The sequence below is a fragment of the Perca fluviatilis genome, chromosome 11 (genome assembly GCF_010015445.1).
Source record: "Perca fluviatilis chromosome 11, GENO_Pfluv_1.0, whole genome shotgun sequence".
NCBI lineage: Eukaryota > Metazoa > Chordata > Actinopteri > Perciformes > Percidae > Perca > Perca fluviatilis.
The window spans coordinates 31,103,656-31,128,994 of NC_053122.1; the positions used below are offsets into that span (position 1 = coordinate 31,103,656).

The following is a 25,339-nucleotide window of genomic DNA, read 5'->3' on the forward strand; positions in this document are numbered from 1 at the left end:
TACCTGGTTATGAAATGAAAATCGAATGAACGAAAAAGTACACGGACCGCATCTATCCCTTCATTACTGGCTGCACTCTCTGCCAAAATCTGAAAAACACAGAGGTTCAAAATCACTCACAAAATAGGATACAAGCTTAGTTACCAACTGGATCAGTAATAAAAAAAATAAAACCAAAGCAGCTCTGATGTGTCTAAACCTCTAGTGGCAAAATCTAGGAGATTTCAGCATATTGATTAATATATCAATTTGGACTTTCTAAATTACCAGAGAGTAGCCTACTGGGATACAAAATCGTGCGGGAGAACGGTCTGAATTGAAATGCAGGGGCAACTGGAGTTTTGGGCTAGCTAGCTGCCTGCCAACAGCTCATAGCTAGCTTAATAAAATGCGGGGGAAACAGGGTTTTTGTGCTAGCTAGCTGCCTGCCAACAGCTCATAGCTAGCTTAATAAAATGCGGGGAAAACGGGGGTGGTTGTGCTAGCTAGCTGCCTGCCAACAGCTCATAGATAGCTTAATAAAATGCGGGGAAAACGGGGGTGTTTGGGCTAGCTAGCTGCCAACAGCTCATAGCTAGCTTAATGCAAACTGCACTGATGTCAAGGCAGACAATTACGAAAACCTATTCTAAAGCTCAGTCTCTCCCTCTCTCTGTATACTGAAGCCCTGATGCTAGGATTTTGCAATCAGCGCATTTTTAATCCAGATGAGGGAATGATTTCAGACGCAATTTTAGCTACTCCGGTCATCAAATCATCAGCTACCAAATGTTTGCTAATGCAATAGCCAAGTTAACATGTAAGTTACTAGTTAGATGGTGGATTGCCCAATACATACACGCTCAAATCACTTCTTTATTCTGAAATTATTAGCCAAAATCAGCCAAATTAAGAGTTACAAGAATTAAAAGTAAGACTTACTCTGCTAAGAGCTCTTTTTTGGTGCAGGAATTTCTGCAAGTGCTAGCACTTGGTCCTCCAGTCCTGCCCGCGCCAGATTCAGGTGAAAGCTTTGATGGTGGTGGACTTGATTCCATCGAGTGCACCGAGGGAACAGCATCGGTAATCAGCCTCACATTGTCCTTACTCGAAAATCCCATCCGAGACTCCAACAAATCTCCAGGTCTATAACTCTCCGGAGGGAAAAGAGCACCACAAACGACCGAGTGTGTGGTGACAGACGCGGCAGTGAAGTCTGCTCACTTCACCTGCACAAAACGCACCCAAAAACGAAAAACCTTGCTTTTCCTACAAGGAAAATGATGTACACGATTTCCTGACAGACTGGACTTTGTGCAACCAGCACAAACACAATAAATTACGTATTAATTCAGTTATGAATTCAACCTGCACATTGCTCTTTAAGCACCGCCCGACTCATTACCATAGATTGTATTACACCGTATTACACACAGCATTCATAGGTAGCCTGCGTCCAGAGATGGATAGATAGATCGTTTGCTTCTGTCTGGTTAGCGACACGGCCCCCAGCTAACCAATCCTTCTTCAGACTGATGTTGGCACCCCCCACTCAATTAGCATACAGGCGCAGGGAAAAATAAATGTGGAAATGTGGAAATACATAAATGTAGAAATGTGGAAATACAGAAATAAATAAATGTATAAATAAATAAATATATAAATATATAAATACATAAATATGTAAATAAATATATAAATACATAAATATATAAATAAATGTATAAATACATAAATAAATACATACAGAAATGCATAAATAAATAAATAAATACATGTAAAAATACAGAAATAGCCATTTATTTTCCAACCCGGTCTCACGGCAGTTCGTGTAAATGTCCACGTTATTCTTAATCTATTGATACGTGTTCACAGAGACGTTTTTCTCGTTTTTTACGAGTAAATGTCACGTTATTTTCTCGGGGAAGAGGTCGCTCCATAAGCCGGGAGGCGCCCGCAAGGCGGCCCGCTGGGGACCCGCTGGATGAGGTGGCCGGGAGGCGGCCGAAAAGGACGTTCCATAAGCCGGGAGGCGCCCGCGAGGCAACCCGCTGGGGACACCCCACAATAACGGGTTGGCGGAGGTTGGGTTTAGGAAAAAACTTACGGGGAAAGGGCGCCTTAAACGCCGGGGAAAGGGCGCCTTAAACGTGGGGAGACGCGCCACAGTAACATGCGGGACAAAACGCCACACGCAGGGACGCCATCCCCGGGAAACAAAGTGCCGCACGCGGGACGCGATCCCCGCTCGCCCGGGTGAAAGTCCTGTGTTGTTTGACCCATCCACCACCCGACCAACCTCCCTACGCGGATTTTCGGCTTTTTATATCACTCCCTACCATTTCGTGCTGTGGCCACAAAATATGCTTCCCATTGAAATACATTACTTTATATTTTCGTGTTTTCCACCACGTAAAAACCGACAAAAACGTCTCCGTGAACACGTATCAATAGATTCAAATAACGTCACATTTACACGAACTTCCATGAGACCAGGCTGTTATTTTCACTATATTTCTGCATTTATTTATTTTTCCTTCGGTCATTTTTAGTCCTCCATACTATACAAGACCTCTCCAGGAGACACACATTAGCCACTTAGCCTCCTGCCATCTGGGAGAAGATACCTGAGCATCCAAGCCTGTTCCACCAGACTGGCAAACAGCTTCATTCCTCAGGCTGTCTGGAAGCTCAACACCCTCCCCTCTGGCCCAACTCTGGACTCTGAACTTTTTAATTGTATATATAGCTTATCTTTCTTTATCTTATTTGTACATATTACTTATCTTTTTATTTTATATATTACTCATCTTTTTTATCTTTCTTTGTATATATTTCTTATCTTTTTATATTATACTTCTTGTACATGTCCTTATTGCACCGTGGGTTGGAGAGAAATGTATTTTCAATTGCTCTGTATGTCTGGCACATATTGCATTATTGACAATAAAGTTGACTTGACTCGACTTTAGACTACAGCTAGAGACTAACTAAGAATGGGATGGGGATCACAAATATACCAGTCAAACTTTGGCGCCAGAGGGGTAGCCATTGTTCAGGGTTTCTGCAGGTTTCACCAAGTCAAATTTAAGACTTTTTAAAGACCTTTGTAAGATTAAGACCATTTTAAATGAAATTGAAGACCTAGGCTATATCACAACATCAACATTTTTTTTCAGATGTCAAGTGTCCAAGAACATTGTCTGAAACAATTCCCCGATTTTCTAATTCTTATTTATAGGACTGGTGTCTAGTCACCACATGGAGGACCCAGAGCACCTCCGCTCTTAGTGTTGGCTCTGATCCAAAAGTGACACGGATGTCGCTTACGAGAGAGTTGCTGGGCCTGCCAGATACTTGGCAGAACTGGCTCATGGCTATCGTTTGCGTTCGTTTAAGCATGGAGCATCTAACGGCTAACTGCCTTACACGCTTTATAAAAGCAACATTTCATTAATTTTGAAAAAGGGCCGGACTGAGCTAGATGCCTCGTCACTGCTCCCTACTGAAACAAAGCAAAATAATAGCTAACTGGTTGAAAAATTATATCCACACAATTGTTCACCCTTTTTCCAAACAGACACATTCTGGTTGAAAAATTATATCCACACAATTGTTCACCCTTATTCCAAACAGACACATTCACTTCAACTTAAGTTTATTCAAGATATTATACGCTAAACACAATAATATCTCTGCTCAGTTCCCACTATACTACAGTACCAGACAGGGGGACTCTCTCTCACCTTTTTTGTTTGCCTTGGCCATAGAATCAGTAGCAGCAAGTATACCAAAACATCACAGAATGTTAAGTGATGGTTCGGAGTAATTTCACCCTAGGGTCCTTTGCACCATGACCTCGAGCCAAACACCCCCCGCAGAAGCTTTTTTCACCTGGGTCTAACATTGGGAGAGTTAGCGTAGTGTAGCGTTATCAGCTGATTAGCTTAGGCGCAGGGCTAATGACCGTTGTATGTCTGTAATGACCAACTAATCACATGCCCGAAATGATACCTAACGTCTACACTAGTACATATAGGTTATGTACTCATAAAACGATGGATTGGAAAGTTTGTAAGCAAAAATATTTATTAATTTAATGATTAAATAAGGTAATGTCTCCAAACTTACCTCAATTATTACTTGTCTCCTGCTAGTTATACTACAGCACTTACTTTAAAAGAAAGTTAAATTAAAAAATATTTTTGTTGCATCTCTTTTCGGTGTTGTAATTTGTAGACGGCCCTAAGCACTCGTCTTACAGCAGCAGCAGCAACAACAACAGCAGAGAGCAGAAGCCAGCAGGAAAGTGTTATTTACATAAACTTGTGGTATACTTACAAACTTTCTAATCCATCGTTTTATGAGTACATAACCTATATGTACTAGTGTAGACGTTTGGTATCATTTCGGGCATTATTAGTGGGGTCATTTACGAGATACAAACGTGGGTCCATTAGCCCCTGCGCTAAGCTATTCAGCTGATAACGCTACTCTACCCTAACTCTCCCAATGTTAGACCCAGGTGAAAAAAGCTTCTGGGGGGGTGTTTGGCTCGAGGTCATGGTGCAAAGGACCCTAGGGTGAAATTACTCCGAACCATCACTTTAACTGCTTCCATCATTCCATTATCTTTATTGTGACTATTTTTCCCACTGTTCATCACACCCCCAACCGGCGCCGTCAGACACCGCCTACCAAGAGCCTGGAAGGAAGTTTTCCTAAAAGGAAGTTCTCCTAACTACACGAGGTTTCTCTCTAAAAGGAAGTTTTTCCTCACCACTGTCACACTAAATGCTTGCTCTTGGGGGAATTACTGGAATTGTTGGGTCTTTGTAAATTATAGAGTGTGGTCTAGACCTACTCTATCTGTATCAAGTGTCTTGAGCTAACTTGTTATGATTTGATACTATAAATAAAATTGAATTGAATTGAATCATTTGTCATTGCATGTAGATGACGTTTTGCTTAACGTGTCTAAACCCCGGAAGTCATTACCTGCAATTATGGAGTTGTTTACCCACTTTGGCTCTTTCTCAGGGTTTCAAATCAACTGGGATAAAAGTGCTGAACTTTAAACTTTAAAGTTACTAAGGACAGGTTCATGTACTTGGGGGTGACTGTTACCAGGAAACCTTGGTAGTATAGCCTCCCGGCTTCACACCTTTTCCAATGTCTGCAAATCTGGCACTTTATAAAGTCTTGCTTATCTACATTTGCAGACATACCATAGATCATGCACTCAAAATTATAATTGTTGGGCCAGTAAGTGGAAAAAGCAGTTGCAATCTTATACCAGACACTAATCTGCCAAGAAACAATCAGCATAGACAGGTGGGAGGGTGATGGGGGGGTAAAATACTTATTTCCGTAGCAATCAAGTATCAAAAACTGAGGAGGACACACTGTTGGATGCTGTCCTCCTCTCCTACTCTTTCTTCAATGCCTAACAAATCTATCTCTTTCTCTCCCTGACCCTGTCTTTCTACTTGAGAAGCACTGGTTGAAGCCTGAAAATATTGTAAACAAATTAATAACATAACTAATTACACTGGTCAGACTGTTCACCTCTGTCTCAGACTGATACCCCTGGTTCAGGCTGGTCCTCATCCTCAAAACGTGCCTTTTTCAGTCGCGGAAAATACTGTTCAATACTCGGATTGAAGCAGCAAACATTTAGTGTAAGAGTAAAGAAATGACATAAAATTATTTATAAAAGTTTATTTGATTCACAGCTGCTACATATAGTGTTTTGACATCGACAACACAACTGCATTTTACCGCAAACTTGGGACTAGTTAACTTTCTAAAGCAGGCACAATCGCATGTTTGCTAAGAGTCGGGTCGGGACTCCAACATTAACACACTGACAACATTGTATTCAGAATATAAAATATTTTTATAGCACTTTCTAATGTGTGATTGTGTAAAAGTGTTCACGAGATACCAACCTTTCGTGAACTTGTGAATTTTGCCAGCCGTCTTCTCTCGTTTTCATGGAAACAGACGCTGTGTGCATGGAGGGGCTGTGTGTGTGTGTGTGTGTGTGTGTGTGTGTGTGTGTGTGTGTGTGTGTGTGTGTGTGTGTGTGTGTGTTAGCCTACGTGAGAGAGATGCAAGTGACAGAGAGACGGAGGAGAGCAGGGAGAGGAAATGAAGCTGAAAGAATACGCTGCGAGCCTAATTTACTAACACTAGCGCAGTTTGCGCTGCGTCTGTTTATGCGAGTTCGGTAATAGCGCACGCTATGCTTCCACATTTTGCGTAGTATTTATCAACCCTGACACCCATCAGGCAATCAGCGTCTTTCTCCACCCACTAGACCGTAAATTGCACTGTAGCAAAGCGTTTTTTCAGCCTCGCCTATGTCTTCGTCTTGCTCAAATTACTGTTGCCATTTCACCAGCGGCATAAAGGTCTATGAGGAAACTCGATTGCAGCTGGTTTAGACCTGCTTTTAAGAGGCGGAGAATTTCCCCCACAGAATAGAGGCGCGCTCTTACTGACAGTCTTTGTAAATACCACGGAATATATAATTAGGTGCACTTTGCGCTTATCCTCCCACCTTTTTGGGTGGAACTCCCACTTTCCCCACGACCCTCCCAGGAACGCATATTGAAAGCGCAACTTGTCTCTTCTCGCTCATGTGGCAGACAATCTGCAATTTTACCCAAGTGCGCCCTGTTTGTAAATAGCCCGCATGGGTTACGTCCGTCTTTGCGACCAATTAGCGCCTGAAAACACACAAATTAGTCTATGTGTGGAAAACACTGTATTTGGCACCCTCCCACACGAATTCTGGATGTGCCCCAACCTCCACTCATTCTGGACTTTTGTATTTAATTTCTACTCAAAAGCATTTAACAAGCAATGGGAGCACAACCCCCTTGTGGCCATCCTGGGGTCTACAAATGACACTGTTTTGAACTCTGGCAGGGACAAATGACCAGTCTTTCTGAGTACTTACGGAAGTCTGATGCTGTGCCGTCATTTAAAATGTGGCTGAAAGAGTTGGGCAAGGTTCTCCATCTGGATAGATTAATTTAGAATTTCAGGAGAAGCGGGTTTTGATAGGGCATGTCGACCAGTTTTTAAACATAGGGGTCTGAGGTGAAGATGTGGGATGAGGGTCGAGTATACTGTAATAGTGGTAGCTCTAAAGGAAATTTTTCTTTTCTCATTTCGCTTTCCTGGTTTGCTCTCTAGTTTGCTATTTACTACCTCACCATTGATGTATTTAGAATCCGCTAAACAATTATAACTATGTTTTTGGTTGCTGCTGTCTTGTTGTTATTGTGTGGAAAAGAAAATGGATGGAAGTAACATTGCTTGTAACAGTGCGGACTGTACCCAATGTTGACCTGCGATAAACATATTGTTAAAAAAAACTTTTCCTTAAAAGTTCATCTGGGAAAAAACGGCATGGATTACAAATTCGCAGCAATGTCTTCCTCACCAGTGGTTTACTCCCGTCTTCCAAACATGAATGTACAAAGCAACAGGCTAGCTAGCTAGTTTATTGGCAGTGCTAACTTAGCTTGTGATTTGTGTCTAACCCCACAGCAGGCAGAACTTATCATAAAGTTAGTAATAACAAAGCCTGCCTAGAGTGAAGATAAGATTGGTCTATATGACTAATTTCAGTCTCTCATTAAAAACTATTGCTCAGCCCTCTGTGAATTAATAGGTAGACCACCAATCACAGAGCTGAAAGTCTAACAACTTCTTCCTAGCAACTGCAGAGACAGCATAACTGTGATATGTTGACAATTATTTTGGTAGTAATAGTAGTAGTTTGTTTATTTTAGCTGTGGGGAAATTGCAGCACAAATTACCTGGCATTTTGGCGACCGAAGACAAGACAACAGAGGGGGACGTTGTTTTAATTTTTCTGCCAAACCAACAGATGATGCCAAAGGAGAGAACACTTTTAATAAAATAACAATCAAATGTTGCACACTGCAAACTGCAACCAGCATACTGCTGCTGACATTAAAAGACAACCATTTTCTTAAAAAGAACATTCCCAATGGATCCTTTTTCCTGCATTTTCTCTGTAATAACAAAAAAATGTATTTCATTTGTAAAAATAAGTCTAAACCGATTTTTACTATTTAGGCCTACATTTTGTTATTTATTTAGAACATTTTACACACCACACAAAATCCAATCATGGATCAACTATGGTCCGTTACACCGCTACTGTAGCCTATATGCAACGTCACTGACAATTTATTGATCAATGATCCAGATGCGGACCTTGTTTCGGACTTTGAGAAGCCCTGGTCTAGAGGGTGCTGTTTTTGGGAGATTATGTGGCTCTTAATTTAGCGCTCAAAGTCCTTCATTACCAGTGAAGTTATTGCTATAGACCTAAAGTCATTAGGCTCTTTGGGCCTGGGGATTTTGGGTACTGGTACAATTGTGGAGGTTTTCCAGAGAGGGATTTAACCTTTCACATTTCAACACAAACTGAATCGGCAGGTTTGAAGGGTTTATTTCCTCAAAAAGGTTTTGCTTCGATTAGATTAGATGATTGTCAAATTATAAATTGATAAAATAAAAGTACAACTCATGACTTTTTAAATATTATTTTATTTTGAATATCTTAGGCCCTCTCCCTTGGGTTTCCCTACTGTGTCAAAGTAATAAAAGGAAGTCCACTGTGTTAACTGAGATCGGTATTCAACACCTTTGTTTTCTATTCCAAATAAGTTTGACTAGCCTCACCTGGAGGTTTGTTTCCAAACTGTCTGATGGTCTGACTGCTCTTTTCAAGGCCAAGAGGTGTCCTGATGGCGTGAGATCTTAGGATGCTAACCATGACAATTCAATGTCATGTCAAACCCCATTACTGCCGTCAGCTCACAGCATCATCACACGCATACGAGAATGTTTTCGATGAGTTCACCTGGAACTCCCAGACAGCAAGTATGTTAAGTTAACGTTAAGTCTGTTTTTTCTCTGCCGTTGTTGATTTTCCACACAGAACCGGGCTGCTTAATGTTAACTTAACTAAAGAGGTCTGCTGTAACAAGCACAAACTTTAACTACTGTCAGCTATCGCAGCTAACGTTAGGCTCTATGTGAAAAACAAAGGCAGAGAGAAAGCAACTTACTGACAGTCTGGGAGTTGCAGGTGAAGTTGTGAAAGCTGTTGCCGTAGATATACAGTGGGGAGAACAAGTATTTGATACACTGCCGATTTTGCAGGTTTTCCTACTTACAAAGCATATAGAGGTCTGTATTTTTATCATAGGTACACTTCAACTGTGAGTGACGGAATCTAAAACAAAAATCCAGAAAATCACATTGTATGATTTTTAAATAATTAATTTGCATTTTATTGCATAAGTATTTGATCACCTACCAACCAGTAAGAATTCTGTCTCTCACAGACATGTTAGTTTTTCTTTAAGAAGCGCTCCTGTTCTCCACTCATTACCTGTTTTAACTGCACCTGTTTGAACTCGTTACCTGTATAAAAGACACCTGTCCATACACTCAAACAGACTGCAATGTCTCCACAATGGCCAAGACCAGAGACATCAGGGATACAATTGTAGATCTGCACAAGGCTGGGATGGGCTACAGGACAATAGGCAAGGAGCTTGGTGAGAAGGCAACAACTGTTGGCGCAATTATTAGAAAATGGAAGAAGTTCAAGATGACGGTCAATCTCCCTCCATCTGGGGCTCCATGCAAGATCTCACCTCGTGAGGCATCAATGATCATGAGGATGGTGAAGGATCAGCCCAGAACTACACAGCAGGACCTGGTCAATGACCTGAAGAGAGCTGGGACCACAGTCTCAAAGAAAACCATTAGTAACACACTACGCAGTCATGGATTAAAATCCTGCAGCGCACGCAAGGTCCCCCTGCTCAAGCCAGCGCATGTCCAGGCCCATCTGAAGTTTGCCAATGACCATCTGGATGATCCAGAGGAGGAATGGGAGAAGGTCATGTGGTCTGACGAGACAAAAATAGAGCTTTTTGGTCTAAACTCCACTTGCCATGTTTGGAGGAAGAAGAAGGATGAGTACAACCCCAAGAACACCATCCCAACTGTGAAGCATGGAGGTGGAAACATCATTCTTTGGGGATGCTTTTCTACAAAGGGGACATGACGACTGCACCGTATTGAGGGGAGGATGGATGGCCTAGCCAGTCTCCAGACCTGAACCCAATAGAAAATCTTTGGAGGGAGCTGAAAGTCCGTATAGCCCAGTGACAGCCCCGAAACCTCAAGGATCTGGAGAAGGTCTGTATGGAGGAGTGGGCCAAAATCCCTGCTGCAGTGTGTGCGAACCTGGTCAAGAACTACAGGAAACATATGATCTCTGTAATTGCAAACAAAGGTTTCTGTACCAAATATTAAGTTCTGCTTTTCTGATGTATCAAATACTTAGGTCATGCAATAAAATGCAAATTAATTAATTAAAAATCATACAATGTGATTTTCTGGATTTTTGTTTTAGATTCCGTCACTCACAGTTGAAGTGTTGAAACCTGCAAAATCGGCAGTGTATCAAATACTTGTTCTCCCCACTGTATATGGTAAAGACAGAAGTTAAATGCAGTCAAGCACACAAGGAGGCGTCCGCGGGGCTATTCACAGGCAGGTCAGAATTTATGTATAGGGAAAAGGAGGGGCTGAGCGAATCAATGTGCTGTGCACATCTCTACAATAAAATAAATCAATATGTTGCAGTCAACGTTGATATTGTGGCGGGCCACCATAATTAAATATATATATGGAAAACACAATTTCATTATAAAGGCAAATATTGGCCACGGGACATTTTACCTGGAGATGGCAATCTCTACTTTGGTTCTGGCGATAGCTGCTGCTCTCACTGCTCCCTCAATGGCTCGATCCACCTTCTGTTTGGTCTTGGTGTTCTTCAGCAGGATCAGCTGCTTCCTGATGCCCCGGGCAAGCGCGTTGTTCTTGTACTTGCCTTCTTCCTTGGTGCCATCAGGAAAGATGGTGCAGCCGTAGCCATGGCGCTTATTGTTCAACCACTCACCTTCGTACTTCATGCCGTTGGAGCGCTCTGAGACACCAAAGCCACTGCGCTTGTCATTCTTCCACTCCCCCATGTATGACTCGGTGGTGGTGGCATCCACATTGTCCTCCAGAGGCAAGTAGTCATCGCCTGGGTCTCCGTCTCCAAAGCTAATAGTGGAGTTGGCGTCACTTGAACTGATGCGGCTCATAGTGGTGTCACTGTGTGCTGAGCTGCGCTTACTGGAAATGGATGAGCGAGAGTCTGATTTGCGCAATCGCTGAAGGCTGCCGAAGAGGGAGCCACGGCGAAAAAGACCCTTCTTTTTCTCTGAACCTTCTCCGTCTGAGTGGAAGTTGAGTACAAAGCCACCGCGTGTACCAGCAGGGCTGTCAGACAGGCTGTCACGCAGTACTGTACCATTACTCTGCTCACTGCGGAGGGAAGACAGTGAGGTGCGTAGGGGTGAGCGGATGACAGAGGCCATACCGTACGGAACACTTTGACGCACGCCGTAGCCATGACGCATCCCACCAGTCCACTGACCCTGGTAGGTACCTACAGCAGAAAGGGAGAGAGAAAGGGAGGAAGGGAGAGAGACAACAGACTGTGAGTTATATGTAAAATACAGGAATAAAAAAATCTGACAGAAAGAGAGACGGATAAGTAACAGAATCACTAATAGATTACATAATTCCTTGAACAGAAGCATTCATGAAATACAAGACTGCAGGATGTATGGTTTGTGACTTCTGACAACTATATCAGAAATACTTGATTTTAATACATATACAAAAATTGCTAAATAATGCTGAAAAACTAGTCCATGCATTTGTTACTTCACTACTTCTGCCTTTTAGTAAGAGATATTGTAAATGAAGAAAAAAAAAAGGGATTTAATGTGACTTAAGACACTGCAGACGCTGCAGCGCGTGTGCTGACAAGAATTTCAATTCAATTCAATTTCAATTCAATTCAATTCAATTTTATTTATAGTATCAAATCATAACACGAGTTATCTTGAGACACTTTACAGATAGAGTAGGTCGAGACCACACTCTATAATTTACAAAGCCCCAACAATTGCAGTTATTCCCTCAAGAGCAAGCAGTGCGACCAGTGCGACAGTGGCGAGGAAAAACTCCCTCTTGGGAAGAAACCTCGGACAGACCCAGGCTCTTGGTAGGCGGTGTCTGACGGTGCCGGTTGGGGATGCAATGAACAGTGGCGATAATAGTCACATTAATAATGGAACAGTGACTTCAAATGGTAGTCGTAGTAGTTCATGTCATATCAGGGCACTGCAGGGCGTTACAGGATGTAGCGTGGCCCAGCAGAGCATGGATGGACGTAGCAGGAAGCAGCAGGGTTTAGCAGGACACAGTATGACATTGCAGGGCACCGCTGAGCTCAGCAGGGAGTGCAGCAGGACCACGGCGACAGCTGCAACCAGGATCTTGGTGACAACGTTCTCCAAGGAAATGGGGGGAAAAACATAAGGGGCCCTATCTTGCACTCACCGCAATTGCCTTTGTACATCGACGCATGTATCATTCCTATTTTGCACCCGACGCACAGCGGACTTTTCCCTCCACAGACGCACGTCGGTAAATTAGGGAATGTATTTGCGCTCCAGGGGGCGGTTCCGCGAAAAGAGGAGGCGTGTTTGGGCGCAAACATTACGTGGTCCTATTTTGCAGTTTCAGAAAACAATTCCGCCACGGACCAGGAAAAACCTGGTCTAAAGTCAGTGGCGCTAGTCTAAAGTCAGTAGCGCGTTATTCAGATGCTATTTTAGGGACGAATGCTTGGCCATAATGTAGCGTGTGCACAACGCGCATACACTTCTCTCATCTACAGCAGTTCCCATTTTTGAAAACCATACAAAATTACAAAGAAAAATATTACTGAAAATGCGCTTCAGGTGTTTGGATAGGTCAGGAGGCACTTTACAGTACAGTCCTCAAAAAGTCACAGCATTCTTTGTGGCTTGTTGTGTTTTACACAACATTTCCATGAATCATGGATGTGTTGATGACATAAATGAGGAAATATTAGAGGACTTAAGGAGACGTGATGTTGAACCACGGTGGGATTGGACACTCCGGCGGAATCTGGTGAATCTGGAGTAATGCGCGATGCGCTCATGGTGGAGCAGGTGGATGGAGATGGAGTGGGGGGAGGAGGAAGGGGCACAACAGGTGCAGGTGGTGCGTTTGGAGGCCCATGCTCCATGGCTGCAGCAATCCTCTCCAGACTTGAGGTGATACGCCCGAGAGGCCGCAGCAACATCGGCACCTGGCCAAGACAGGCATTTATTACTTTGCCGCATCCCGGACAGCTCCCGCTGGCGTGCGCCAGGCAAATCCGCCGTTATAATAGCAGTCCGCCATGGAACAAGCGTGCCTGCTCTTAAAGGGAATGTGAGATGACGCTCTGATTGGTTATTTTCACGTTACGCCCAAACCACACCTAGCTACTTCAGACCAACCCATTTAAGATTTGCGTCGGGCGCAAGAGTCATTTATACCGCCGGTATAATAGCAACAGCGCCCGAGATCCGCCCACAAAGCTACTTGCGTTTGGCGCGTTTCAGATCGTTAAAATAGGGCCTAAGGACTCCGGGGAGTAAACTCCCCAGAAGCTAGGATTAATAACAAGCATTTCTGGAACGGGATGCACACAAATGGTAATAGAAAGGGAGAGGAGAGAGCAGCTCAGTGTGTCAAAGGAAGGAAGTCCCCCGGCAGTCTAGAACTATAACAGCGTAACTATGAGAGACAGGTCATAAGGAGAGGTGGCCTGTTATAAGAACTAAGAACTAACTAAAACAATTTGTACAACACATCATTACAAAAGAGATTTGAGGCATTTTAAAAAGCGAACATCCCGCGTTTCATAATGTCAAATTATCTCTTTACACATTGCTCTAGAAAAAATGTGGGCCTCACTGTACAGAAAGCTGAGTTTGTTCTGAATATTTTGATATGACACACATGGGGATTGGTTTCATGCAAATACCCTAAAAAGGTAAATTTAAGATGTGTGAAAATACCCTTCGACCTCAGAGCTGGCTTAGGTTTGCCTTGGACCAGCTCTTAGTTATGCTGTTATAGTTTTAGACTTCCGGGGGACTTCCTTTGACACACTGAGCTCCTCTCTCCTCTCTCTTTCCATCTGTGTGCATTTATTTCCCAGAAATGCTTGTTACTAACTTAGCTTTGGGGAGCTTATTCCCCTGAGTCCTTATGTTTTCTCACCCCGCAATTTTCCTTGGTTTAGGATGGCACCTAAATCCTGGTTGCAGCTGTCGCCGTGGTCCTGCTTGGCACCCTGCTATGCCTGGCTATGCCTGGCTATGCCCTGCTAAGCCCTGCAGTGCCCTACTATGCCATGAACTACTACAACTACTATTTCTAGTCCTAGTTCCACTATCTTTATTCTGACTATAATTGCCACTGTTCATCATAACCCCTGGCACCGCCTACCAAGAGCTTGGGTCTGTCCAAGGTTTCTCCCTAAAAGGAAGTTTTCCTCACCACTCAAGGTTTCTGCCTAAAAGCGAGTTTTTCCTCGCTACTGTTGCACTAAATGCTTGCTCTAGGGGGAATTACTGAAATTGTTGGTTCTTAGTAAATTATAGTGTGGTCTAAACCTACTCTATCTGTAACGTGTCTTGCGATAACTCGTTATGATTTGAGACTATAAATAAAATTTTATATTATTGAATTGAACAAAAATGAATCAGCTATCAATTAATCATTTCATTTTTAAGCAAAAACAAAAGCATTCTCTTGTTTAAGCTTCTCAAATGTTAAAATGTGCTGTTTCTTCAACATTATATATACCTAAACTGACTGACTGAATAGGGGTGTAAGAAAAAAATCGATACACTTGAATATCGCGATATTTTATTTTGCAATACTGTATCGATTTTCAAAAAGGCAATAGCGATTTCTTTTTTAATTTTGATACTTTTTTTTTTACGTTAAAAAATATTCATGTAAGACAGTGGTTCACGTTTATGTTGTGTTTAAACCCCCTACCACTAGATGGCTATGCTGAGAGGCACCACTATTGTCCTTGCCTAACAGTGCCTGACTTTTTGCTAGAAGCTAACAATGAAGCTATGGCTGAACTTTGGCCTACTTTAGCATATAAACCTGTGAATCACAATCCCAAATTGGCAGTTTGATTTAACAATGATTGATTGATTAATTGATTTAATAATAAACTGAATTGTTTACCTAAAGTAATCTTTGACTTTTATGAACATTGTCTTTTTTTAAATATTAGTTTTTCTAAAATTATACTTAAAAATATATAAATATATTGAATCGTGACCCATGTATCGTGATACGTATCATATCGCCAGATTCTTGCCAATACACAGCCCAATGACTGAACATAAAATAAATATATTTGTTTTTTGGAGTGTTGGTCAGCAAATATCGGCAAATATTGATTTCAAAAGATCGGCATCGGCCTGAGAAAACCCATATCGGTCGACCTCTATACATTTCCTTCAAATTCTTATTCAAACAACCTAATGACAAACAACCAGGATTTTTCCTGCATAAAGAAAAAATGTTGGCGCCCGCCAAAGAGGTTTTAGCCAGTGCCAAAGGAAAATCTTGAGTGCCAAAACGTCAGATTTTCCCGTAGACAGCCTCTCAACCACAGCTACAGCTGTGCGACTGGCGCTGATTTGACTAGATCTGAATGCTCCGCTGTAAAGCTAGCGCTAATGGGATCTCCGTTTGCAGAGGGCTGTACCGGACTCTCCCGGTGACCATGCTGGGGATCGGCGGGGCAGCGAGAAGCTGCTGCTGACGAGCACGGAGCTCAGTCTTCCGCCGGAGCTGTGACTGCTGTATGTCCACGGCGGGCTGCACTGCTGTCTATCAGTATTAAATTAAGACCGTTTCATAACCTGTGAAAACGTCTCTTGTAAATAGTAGTCCAGTTTACAGAGTACGCGTGAAAACCACAGTTTCAAGCACTCCCTGCAGAGGCGGCCCGCTCTGTCTCTCTGATGAGTCCCATTCAGCGACAGTTAAAAACTGTATTTCACACTATAATTAATCCGTGGTTCACATGCATCCCCAACTGTAAGGGCGGTCCGTTACACAACTGTATATTTAACATCACTGACAAATAGAACACATTACACTTCATAAAGTTTTGTATTCATAATACTATTGTATTATTGTACAAATTAGCTTCAACAGTAATCGCAGTTCCTACCTAATCTAAGTCACTCCTAAATTTTTCAATTTAGGGAAAAAAGTTATCGTTGATGATCTGGACTTTGTAGTCGGATGCAAAAGCCCCCTTCCCTTTCTGCATTGTATTTTACATTTTGAATTGTTACTTGCCACCAGGATTTTTATATTTCCTTGACATAAATTAAAACATTTTAACCATAAATTTTTCCTGAAAATGCAGGAAATTAAGTCTTTGACGCTTAAAATTTCCTAAATGTTCACCAGCAGATAATTCACAGCTTAAACAACCCTTTACTTATGCTAGGACTATAATAATCAATTTAACCATGCTTTTAAAACAATCTTTCCTTAGATCAACCTCACTTTTGCTACAGTCTTTTTACACGAATGACTCTGCATGACAATCTGTGCACATCACTACATTTGAAGATGGGCAATCCCACTCACTCTGCGGGCTCTCTTTTTAAATTCCTTCCCCCTGTGCAATCTTTCACCATCTGAAATGGTTCATATCCTCACACTGTTTTGGCTGTTAAGTGCAGATGCACAAGTTTGTAGGACTGTAGTGCCAGCAATCTACTTGCTTTCTTTTTCTTTTGTTTGTATGTGTTTTTCATTTCTATCTGTTTCAATAACTTTTCTTCTTTACCTTGGCTTATGTGTTTACTTTTTTATCAACAACATGAGCAACATCCTGATTGGACTGCCTATAGTACTGCTAAATTATCTAGGACTGTCCAGTTTTCTGTGTCAAAATAACTTTATTAGGTTATCCCACATATATTTGTCGTGGCATTTATGTTAGCCACTAACTAGTCTATATCAACGACGTTTCATTTACGTGATTGTTCTGGTGCCGCCGGAGGTTCAGCCGAATGTCCCTCAGTTTCGTCTGGACGTCCCTCACTTTCCGCTTTCTTTGTGTTGGCGCCGCCCAGGACCATTCTGATTGGTTTAAAGAAATGCCAATAAACCAGAGCACGTTTTTCTCCTATCCAGGAATGTTGTGTGGACTAGCCAGACCTTCCTCCGCAGCACTGGAGATAGGTCTGGCAATGCAAGACTAGCCACTAACAATTTTTTTTTTTAAATGTCACAATCTGGTCACAATTATTTTATAACTAAATTTAAAGGGATCCTAATTGACCACTGTATTGACAGTTAAAAAATATGGTGGGTGTTGGGACCGAAGAAAGTAAAACTGACCTCTGAGAGAAAGAAATACATGTAGCCACAGACGAAGGATTTGCGGCCTACGTCACAAAGCTACAACCTGAGCACCCTTTCTCAAAGAGATGGGCCTGCAAGTACTTTCAGAAGTCCTTTCACTTCACACTTCCATGTGAAAAAATGTGAGGGAAAAGAGCCATGAGAGAAAGAGCCTCGCAATGGCCGGAAGTCTAAAGAACCCCTCTGAATTCCCATTGGCTAAGCAGAACCTGAACTCAGCGTGAATCAATGTCCAGTGGCCAGAATATAAAACTCCCCGTCACCTCACCCCTCCCCGTTTTCCCCCTGTGACTTTGGTTGCTACAGGGTGACACACACGCAAACGTTTGTGCTGTATTTAAATCATTTAATTTTGCTGGTCGAGTGAGCTGTTCTGTATCCGTTGTGATACAAGGGATCCTGCCGGGCCACTGAACCTCAGTCTCCCACCAACTCTGCAGAGAGGGAAATCAACCTCTTTTTCCAAGGAAAAGTCCGGACATCGTGCTTTGCTTTTCCTTTAAAAATAAAAGGAAACTTGTTTCAGGGAGATAAAAACTACTTTGGGCTTAGTGTTCCAAGTAATCTTACCAAAAAGGCTCAAGATGCTGCAAATGCTGGTATAATATGAAAATGTCGAGTGGATTTATGACACAAAATAATAATTAACAATTGAATGAATCAAATTTGAACATATCTGTCAGTAGCTGGTTAATGTTTATATTTTAAAAAGTCAATTTTCCATCCTGGCCTTAAGGTTTGATATAGTAACTTTATATTGCACTTACAATAACGAGCGTAGCTATCCTTAAGTCATCGTCTCATCTCCTGTCTCCAACTTCTCCTGCTTCTACCGTGTGTGTGTGTGTGTGTGTGTGTGTGTGTGTGTTTCCTACAGGTTGGCAGGACGGTCTGAATTGTATTGCATGGTCTTTCGCAGGCATTCAAAATCAGAGGTGGAAAGTAACAAAATACATTTACTCACGTTACTGTATTGAGTAGTTTTGTTGTGTATTTTTCAAGTAGTTTTTAAAATCGGTAATTCAAAATGTACTTGATTATGTTTTGAGTGAAGTATGGTATTTCACTACATTACAAATCCCATCTGTTACGGAGTAAAAAAAAAAAAAACTTAGACTAAAGAAAACCGTAAGGAAGAAAAAATATCGCGCCCGGAACCACTACAGTGACGAATGATCAGTATCTAGGCTGCCTACCAGGTGCCAAGTCTATCTGTAGGAGATTGAGAACGAGATGGAGATGGATCAGGCGAGCGACGACGGTTCAGAGACCGTTTCAGTAGAAATGCTAGCTGAAACATTGAATTCTGCTGCCCAAAACGACAAAAATCCTTGGCCACATTAAAATTTCATTTAAATTCAAGAGGGCCAATAATATCATCATGCAATGCCAGATGTGCCTGCCAAAGGTGACTGAATTGGCAGCATTCAATAACTCCATATCTAATCTGCAGAAGCATGTTTTGGGAAGTATTTGTGCATTGATAATAACTAATAGCAAATTTCCAATTAGCAAAACAACATGTTTTGTGGCATTGCTAATTTTTGTCTAGCACTAGCAACCCGTACAACAACGTATGTAGGACACTGGCTAGATTAATTCACATACATCTAATTAGCTCATATGGGCTACTTAGGTGTGTAGAAGCTAGCTGATAGTCTGAGCTGTGAACATTAGTTTTGGTTGAACAAATAGGCTGTGCACCACCAAAACTGTCACCGGTTTGAATGTAAACGAGCCTTTGAATTTACAGTCACATCAAATGTATCAGCAGTGTGAATGGTAAAGGGAGAGTTCAGTTTTTTTGGAGAGAATTGTAGCATGAGGCACATTGCCTGCTGTGAATGTAACTAAGTAACTTTTACATTCTAAATGAACTACTTATTACTTTTACTTGAGTAATTTTTCAGATAGGTAATTTCACTTGTACTTGAGTAATATTTCATCAAAGTATTGGTACTTTTACTTGAGTACAACATTTTAGTACTTTTTTCACCTCTGTTCAAAATAAACTGAAAGACTTGCATTTTTGCCGGACTGTCTGACGACTGACGTGTGAATTTAACCGTCTGTTAGGGCTGAACGATTAATTGCATTTGCAATAATATCGCGATATGTTAAAATGCGATTTCCTAATCGCAAAGGTCACATGACTGGCGAGAGCAAATCAGTCTGAACTCCGCAGAGAAAGCATCAACTAAAGTAAAAAAAAATACACCATTGTGTGTGTGTATGTATGTATATATAATTTTATTTTTTTAACTTATTTAAGTGTCTAGTAAAGTTCAAAGACAGTGTTTAAAAAGTGCAATCCACATGTTTACATGTGTTTATTACAGTATATATTAAATAATCTAAATACCACTAAGTGTGGTAAAGCCACATATTTGCTTTTACATTTCTGCAATCTGCACTTTAGTTTGTGTGATTTGTTTCTGACTTTCATATGAAGTTTACACCAAGCTTGGTCAGTGCTCAATATACTACTGTGATTGAAGTAGTTAAATAAAAGATGTCATTCATATAAATTCATGCATCACCTAATTTCATCATCACATACAGGCCTGGCCTCCAGGAAAGAACAGTTTGTTTAATCTATCTAATCGTGTGTTGTTCATACAATGATTTATTGTTTGTCTTTGTTGAATAATACAGAAGACAAAGAGCTTAAAAAAATAATCGTATATCGAATCGCAATTGCAATATTTGGGAAAAAAAATCGCAATTCGATTATTTTCAAAAATCATTCAGCCCTACCGTCTATGGTGTGAATGAATGCTCAGCAAGCCGGTGCCTCACTGTATTGACATTATGAACTATCTTTACCTTTATCCAGGGTACCTCCAGGATTCTTCAAGTTAAATTTAAGACTTTTTTAAAACCACCTAGGATGAAATTTAATGCCAACTTCACGGCCATATAATGGAAAATCAGTGTGGATTTTAGGCCTGAGAAAATAATTATTTACCATGTAACGTTACCTGAATTTAATAAAACATTTTATTATAATACTCAACAATCATATTTAATTCACAATAGCTTTGTAAGGTGTTTTTACTCTAATAACATTAGACAAAGTATTTGTTGCATGAAGATCTCTTATGCTATGAAACTACAATTACCAAATTTTGTGCTAACCTCAGCCCCATTGCCCTCTGCCTCTTCCGCCAACTTGTCCGCATCTCTGACCAGACCTTCAGCATTTGCCTATTCTAACCAACGAGCTAATGTTAGCTTGTTAGTAGCACTGTGCGAGACTTTGTTTTCTTTCCTGACAACTGATTGATTTGCGCCCGAGCTTGGATGTTTAGGCCAGAGCTTGCTCACCATGTCCATGGATTTATAATAATACACTGTGTTGCACCGTTATTATACATCCATGTGTCTCTTAATATATACTGTATATGCGCACACTCCACGGTCAAGAGCGTAAAGAAAAACACTGAAGTAAACATCCAAGTCACAAACGGACTAACGTTAAATTGTCACACACATTTATTTACGACGTTACAGTATTTATTTTATCCTAGGAAAGGGCAAGAAATAATTTAAGACCTTTGTAAACGAAATGTTATACTTTGTGAAAGAAATGTAAGACCTTTAATATTCAATTTAAGACTTTTTTTAAAGACTTTTAAGACCCTGTGGGCAACCTGTTTATCAAATTGCCTGAAAACAACACCAGGCTGCTACAGTATAACCATACAGACCTCTACAAACATCAGACTGCTCGCTTGTAAACACAACATTTCTCCGTTCTTAGCTGAGATGGACAACATAGCGCTGCATAAATTAGCTAGCAGCTAGCGGACATTCAGCTAGCACCTTAATCCTGACAAAACTTTCAGTGAATTTCAGCAGGGCTCCAGACTGCAACCAAATGGTCTCATTTTGCGACCATTTTTTGAGACAGTGCAAGTACTTTTACAACTACTCGCACATGTGCAAATCTGACGACTTTTTAAATTTTTTATTTCATGTTGAAAAAACAGGGAGAGAGCGAGTCTGCCAGAGTTGGCCAACATGTGTAAAAGGGGGAGGGTCTGTGAGCCGGGGCATGATCTGTCCGCCCCGACAGTCACCAAATCCTGCAAACCAGACCAGCAAGCGACGGCCTTATATGGCGGGTTCAACCAAGGCAACAGTTTCGTTTGTAGCAGAAACACATTTTGACAAGAGTATTGTAAAAAAAAAGTCGAGATTGCGCGCAGCAGGACAACAGACTTTTGCTCTGAGCGCTCCACTTCTCGTCTCCGGTGGTGCGTGCCAGCTGATGACTGCTTGAGTGACATGTGAGCGCGCATTTCAAACCACTTAATTAATCTTCTACACCTCTGCACCACTATAATCTCTTCATGTCTGTGTCCTAATCGGTTTTCATACAATAGGAGCTTTACACACAACCTTAACACAGCTGAATATTTCATCACTGGAGTGTTAGAGCCAACATTTTATGTAGTCTTAAGCCCTATTCGCACGGGATTAATATTACTTGGTTACCACTAGTCATTTGTAATAATGGTGGAGGTTGTCTGTGATCTTAATCCCGTGCGAATCAGTGTTGTCTGTAATTTGAACAAGTCAATGTTAACTACACATTTGATTTATTCGATAAAAAAAAGATTTATCGCCCAGCCCTAAATTAGCCACTGATGCTGACGGTAGCATTAGCAACTAAACTCGACATGCCACACTGGAGGAGTAAAAATGTAGTAAATCTACCAGTGACAGATTAACAAATGCAATTGCAAAATTGATTGCAATGGACTGCACGCCAATTTCGATGGTCAAGGACAGGGGGTTAACAGAAGCATTACAGATTGCGTCCTCCAACACAACGTATATGACACAATCCAGAAGCACAATTGTGTCTAAATTTCAGCAGCTATACGCCAGAAAAGACTGCAATTGCTGATATATTGGCGAATGTCGAATGTATTGCCCTGACAGGATCACTGGACCTCGGTAAGCATCACAATTACCTTGGCGTGACCGCACACACCATTGACAGTGAGTGTAAGCTTCAGTCATTTGCTTTAACCATGCTTAAAACGATCGCCAAACACACTGCTAAAGTCTGTGGCAGATGATTGGAAAGTTCAATATAATTCCATTCAAGCACATGCCCTGTATTGCGTATATGTTACAGAAAACAATCACCATTTGCCTTGGTAACAGCGGGTTTGGTGACACTTTGGCAAAGTGTCACAAGAGAGTGGAGCATTTTAAACACAGCCTCGCCAATACAGAAGAACTACACCAGCAGCAAACATAATTTGGACAATAGTAAGAGCAAGAGACCACTTTGAACCATGCAGGTAAAAGCACCCACACACCTGTATAGGTAGAAAGCGGTTTCATTATTGAAATGAGATTTATTTGTATTTCATCTTTTATGCAAAGCTTTTGAATTTACTATCAAATTCAAGAGCATAACACTTAATTTAAGTTTTATCACAAATAGGCCTTAGTCATAGGGCTAAGTACAATATCTAACTCTCAAAAGCTTACATAGCATTGTAAATGGTGGTGCCTTTTATATATATATATATATATATATATATATATATATATACACACACACACACACATACACAGTACAGGCCAAATGTTTGGACACATTCAACGCGTTTTACATATACACACACACATCTTTTTTTTCAATTAAACTGAAATGCAGAAATTATAATTTCTACTAAAATAATTGCAATGAGGGGTTTTCTGCATATGGTTTAGCCAAAAGTAATTTTAAAAGTTTTTTTTATTTAAAATGACTGATATCACTTGCATATAGTCAACTTAATTCTGGGTTCATACACATTTTTACCAATACATTTCCATGCCTTTGAGGTACATTTTCATGATCATACGTTCTCTGAAACGTCTGTGTATACATGAAAAATAAGAATACAAATATACATCCTAAAATTAAAGACAACCTATATGGTTTGATACAAAATAAACATGTATATTTAACAATGACACCAATAAGATGTTTACAGAATAAAATCTGTCAAACCCTTTGAACTCCATTATCTAGTCCTAACTGACAAATTACTGGGAGGCAACAATATTTGAAAAATAAATAAGTAAATAAAAGTGTCCAGTAACAGACATTAACTTCAAAAGGTAGCAGTATCGAGAAAAACAGTTTTTTGGAATACAAGATTTAGTAGCTAAGATTTTAAAGTAACTATGCATAATGTTAATCTCTGTAGATACCCCGTTATATGTTGACAGGCACTAATAATAGCATTATGAGTCTGTCAGCGGCAAAAATATTGTCCTAGGTTTCCGATGTTCTCAAAAGCGCAATAGGATTCTATTGTCTTATAGTTAGCGTAGTTTTTTTCTTAACATTTTAACTCAACATTGGCGAAATTTAGTAAGAATAGTGAGAATTAGCCACCTTTAGTGCCCTCAGTACCTCTGCAGTTAGCTAGGGCTTAATTTCTGGACACAGCACCCGAAATGGTCCCTTGTTTGATGGTGGACAAGAGAGAAGCGCTGCAGCTGGCAGCGGGTGTCACGTTGGTCATTGGGGTGAAAAAACTGGTAATGGGGTGAGTGGATTTGTGCGCAGCAGCAGCAGCCTGGTGCTTAGCTCCTTTAGCATGGCTAGCTAGCGCCCATGTTCAAAATGTCGAACGTTTTACGACATAGTCCACATTTTGCACGCCCTGGGTCCTGGTCTTTCTCAAGCTATGTCTTGTATTTGTCTAAGTGAAGCCATATATTGTTAAAATAGCATTTTCCTAACATTGTGCCAATTTAGATCTCACAAAATCAACTCGACTCAGAGACTGACGTTACCCCACGCAGAAAACAACATAACAACAAGTGACGTGACTGCACGAAGGTTTAAATATTGTTGAACCAATATAGATTTTTATCAGTTTATCTTACCTAGGGTTGGGTACCCAGACCCAGTGCTAATATGGCACGAGTGCCTTAACGACCGGTATCTACCGGACCGAAGAGCAACAGGGATTTGGTCCCTCATTTCGGTGGCACTGATATGCCTGCGCTTCTCTCTGATGCTCTGAAAGGGACGTGACGCTAGTTAACACTACACACGATAGCAGGTAATGCTAGCCTACCTACCGCTAGACATTTCATGCAACAACAGTGAAGTTTTCATGTAGTTACTGCAATTGGGCCCGTGTTAGTGAGGACTAGATTAGGACTGTATTCAAAGCAGATTCTGGTTTCCAACTTAGCCCCAGGTGTGTGTTTAAAACACGGACAGAGACAACTTCTCTCTTTTGACTGAATTAAGCAACAGTACAAACAGATTGGCCCTCAAGGGGCCCAATAATTGAGTTAGATATGTTTTGACCTATAATTCAATGAAAGTAAATGGGAAATTTGCTATTGCAATTCACTACAGACCTTGCATCTCGCATGTTGCAATGTTTCCTGACATTTGCCTCTCTGACGTCGCACTTTTGGTTCCACTTTCTTTCCGTCAGAGGCGACTTGCTCCAGGGGGGACTCACGCCGGGGAGGCTTGGACCCCATCAATAACTGCTTGCAGTTCTAGTTTACAATTGAAATCCCCTCCCAAGAGTATGATCCCTTCTCCTTTATCTGCCACAAGAGTCTTCATTCAGTGCATACACATGTAGAACTGTTATCTTTACACTTCCAATTGTTCCAATCAACATGACATATTGGCCCTTGTCATCTTGGACAGTGGTTTCATTGTTATAATGTACAGATCAACTAAATAGGATAGCCACCACTCTTTTTTTCTTCTTTCTACATGCTGCACTATAGACTTAGACTTCTCTTTATTGATCCTTTTGGGATGACTCCCGCAAGGAAATTAGATTTCCAGCAGCAGATTTTAGCAGCTTACATAACACTCTTTAAATAAAGAGGTATAAAA

The 25,339-nt window shown here is 41.1% G+C and overlaps 1 protein-coding gene across 3 annotated transcripts in view; it reads right to left on the reverse strand.

The window, feature by feature from the left end:
* LOC120568925 (junctophilin-1-like) overlaps positions 1-25,339 on the reverse strand; it is a 115,442-nt gene that overhangs the window by 63,372 nt on the left and 26,731 nt on the right. For all 3 annotated transcript variants that reach the window (XM_039816681.1, XM_039816679.1, XM_039816680.1), the window contains exon 2: positions 10,789-11,548. In XM_039816681.1, the coding sequence (XP_039672615.1) occupies positions 10,789-11,548 (760 nt within the window). The remainder of the gene's footprint in view (positions 1-10,788; positions 11,549-25,339) is intronic.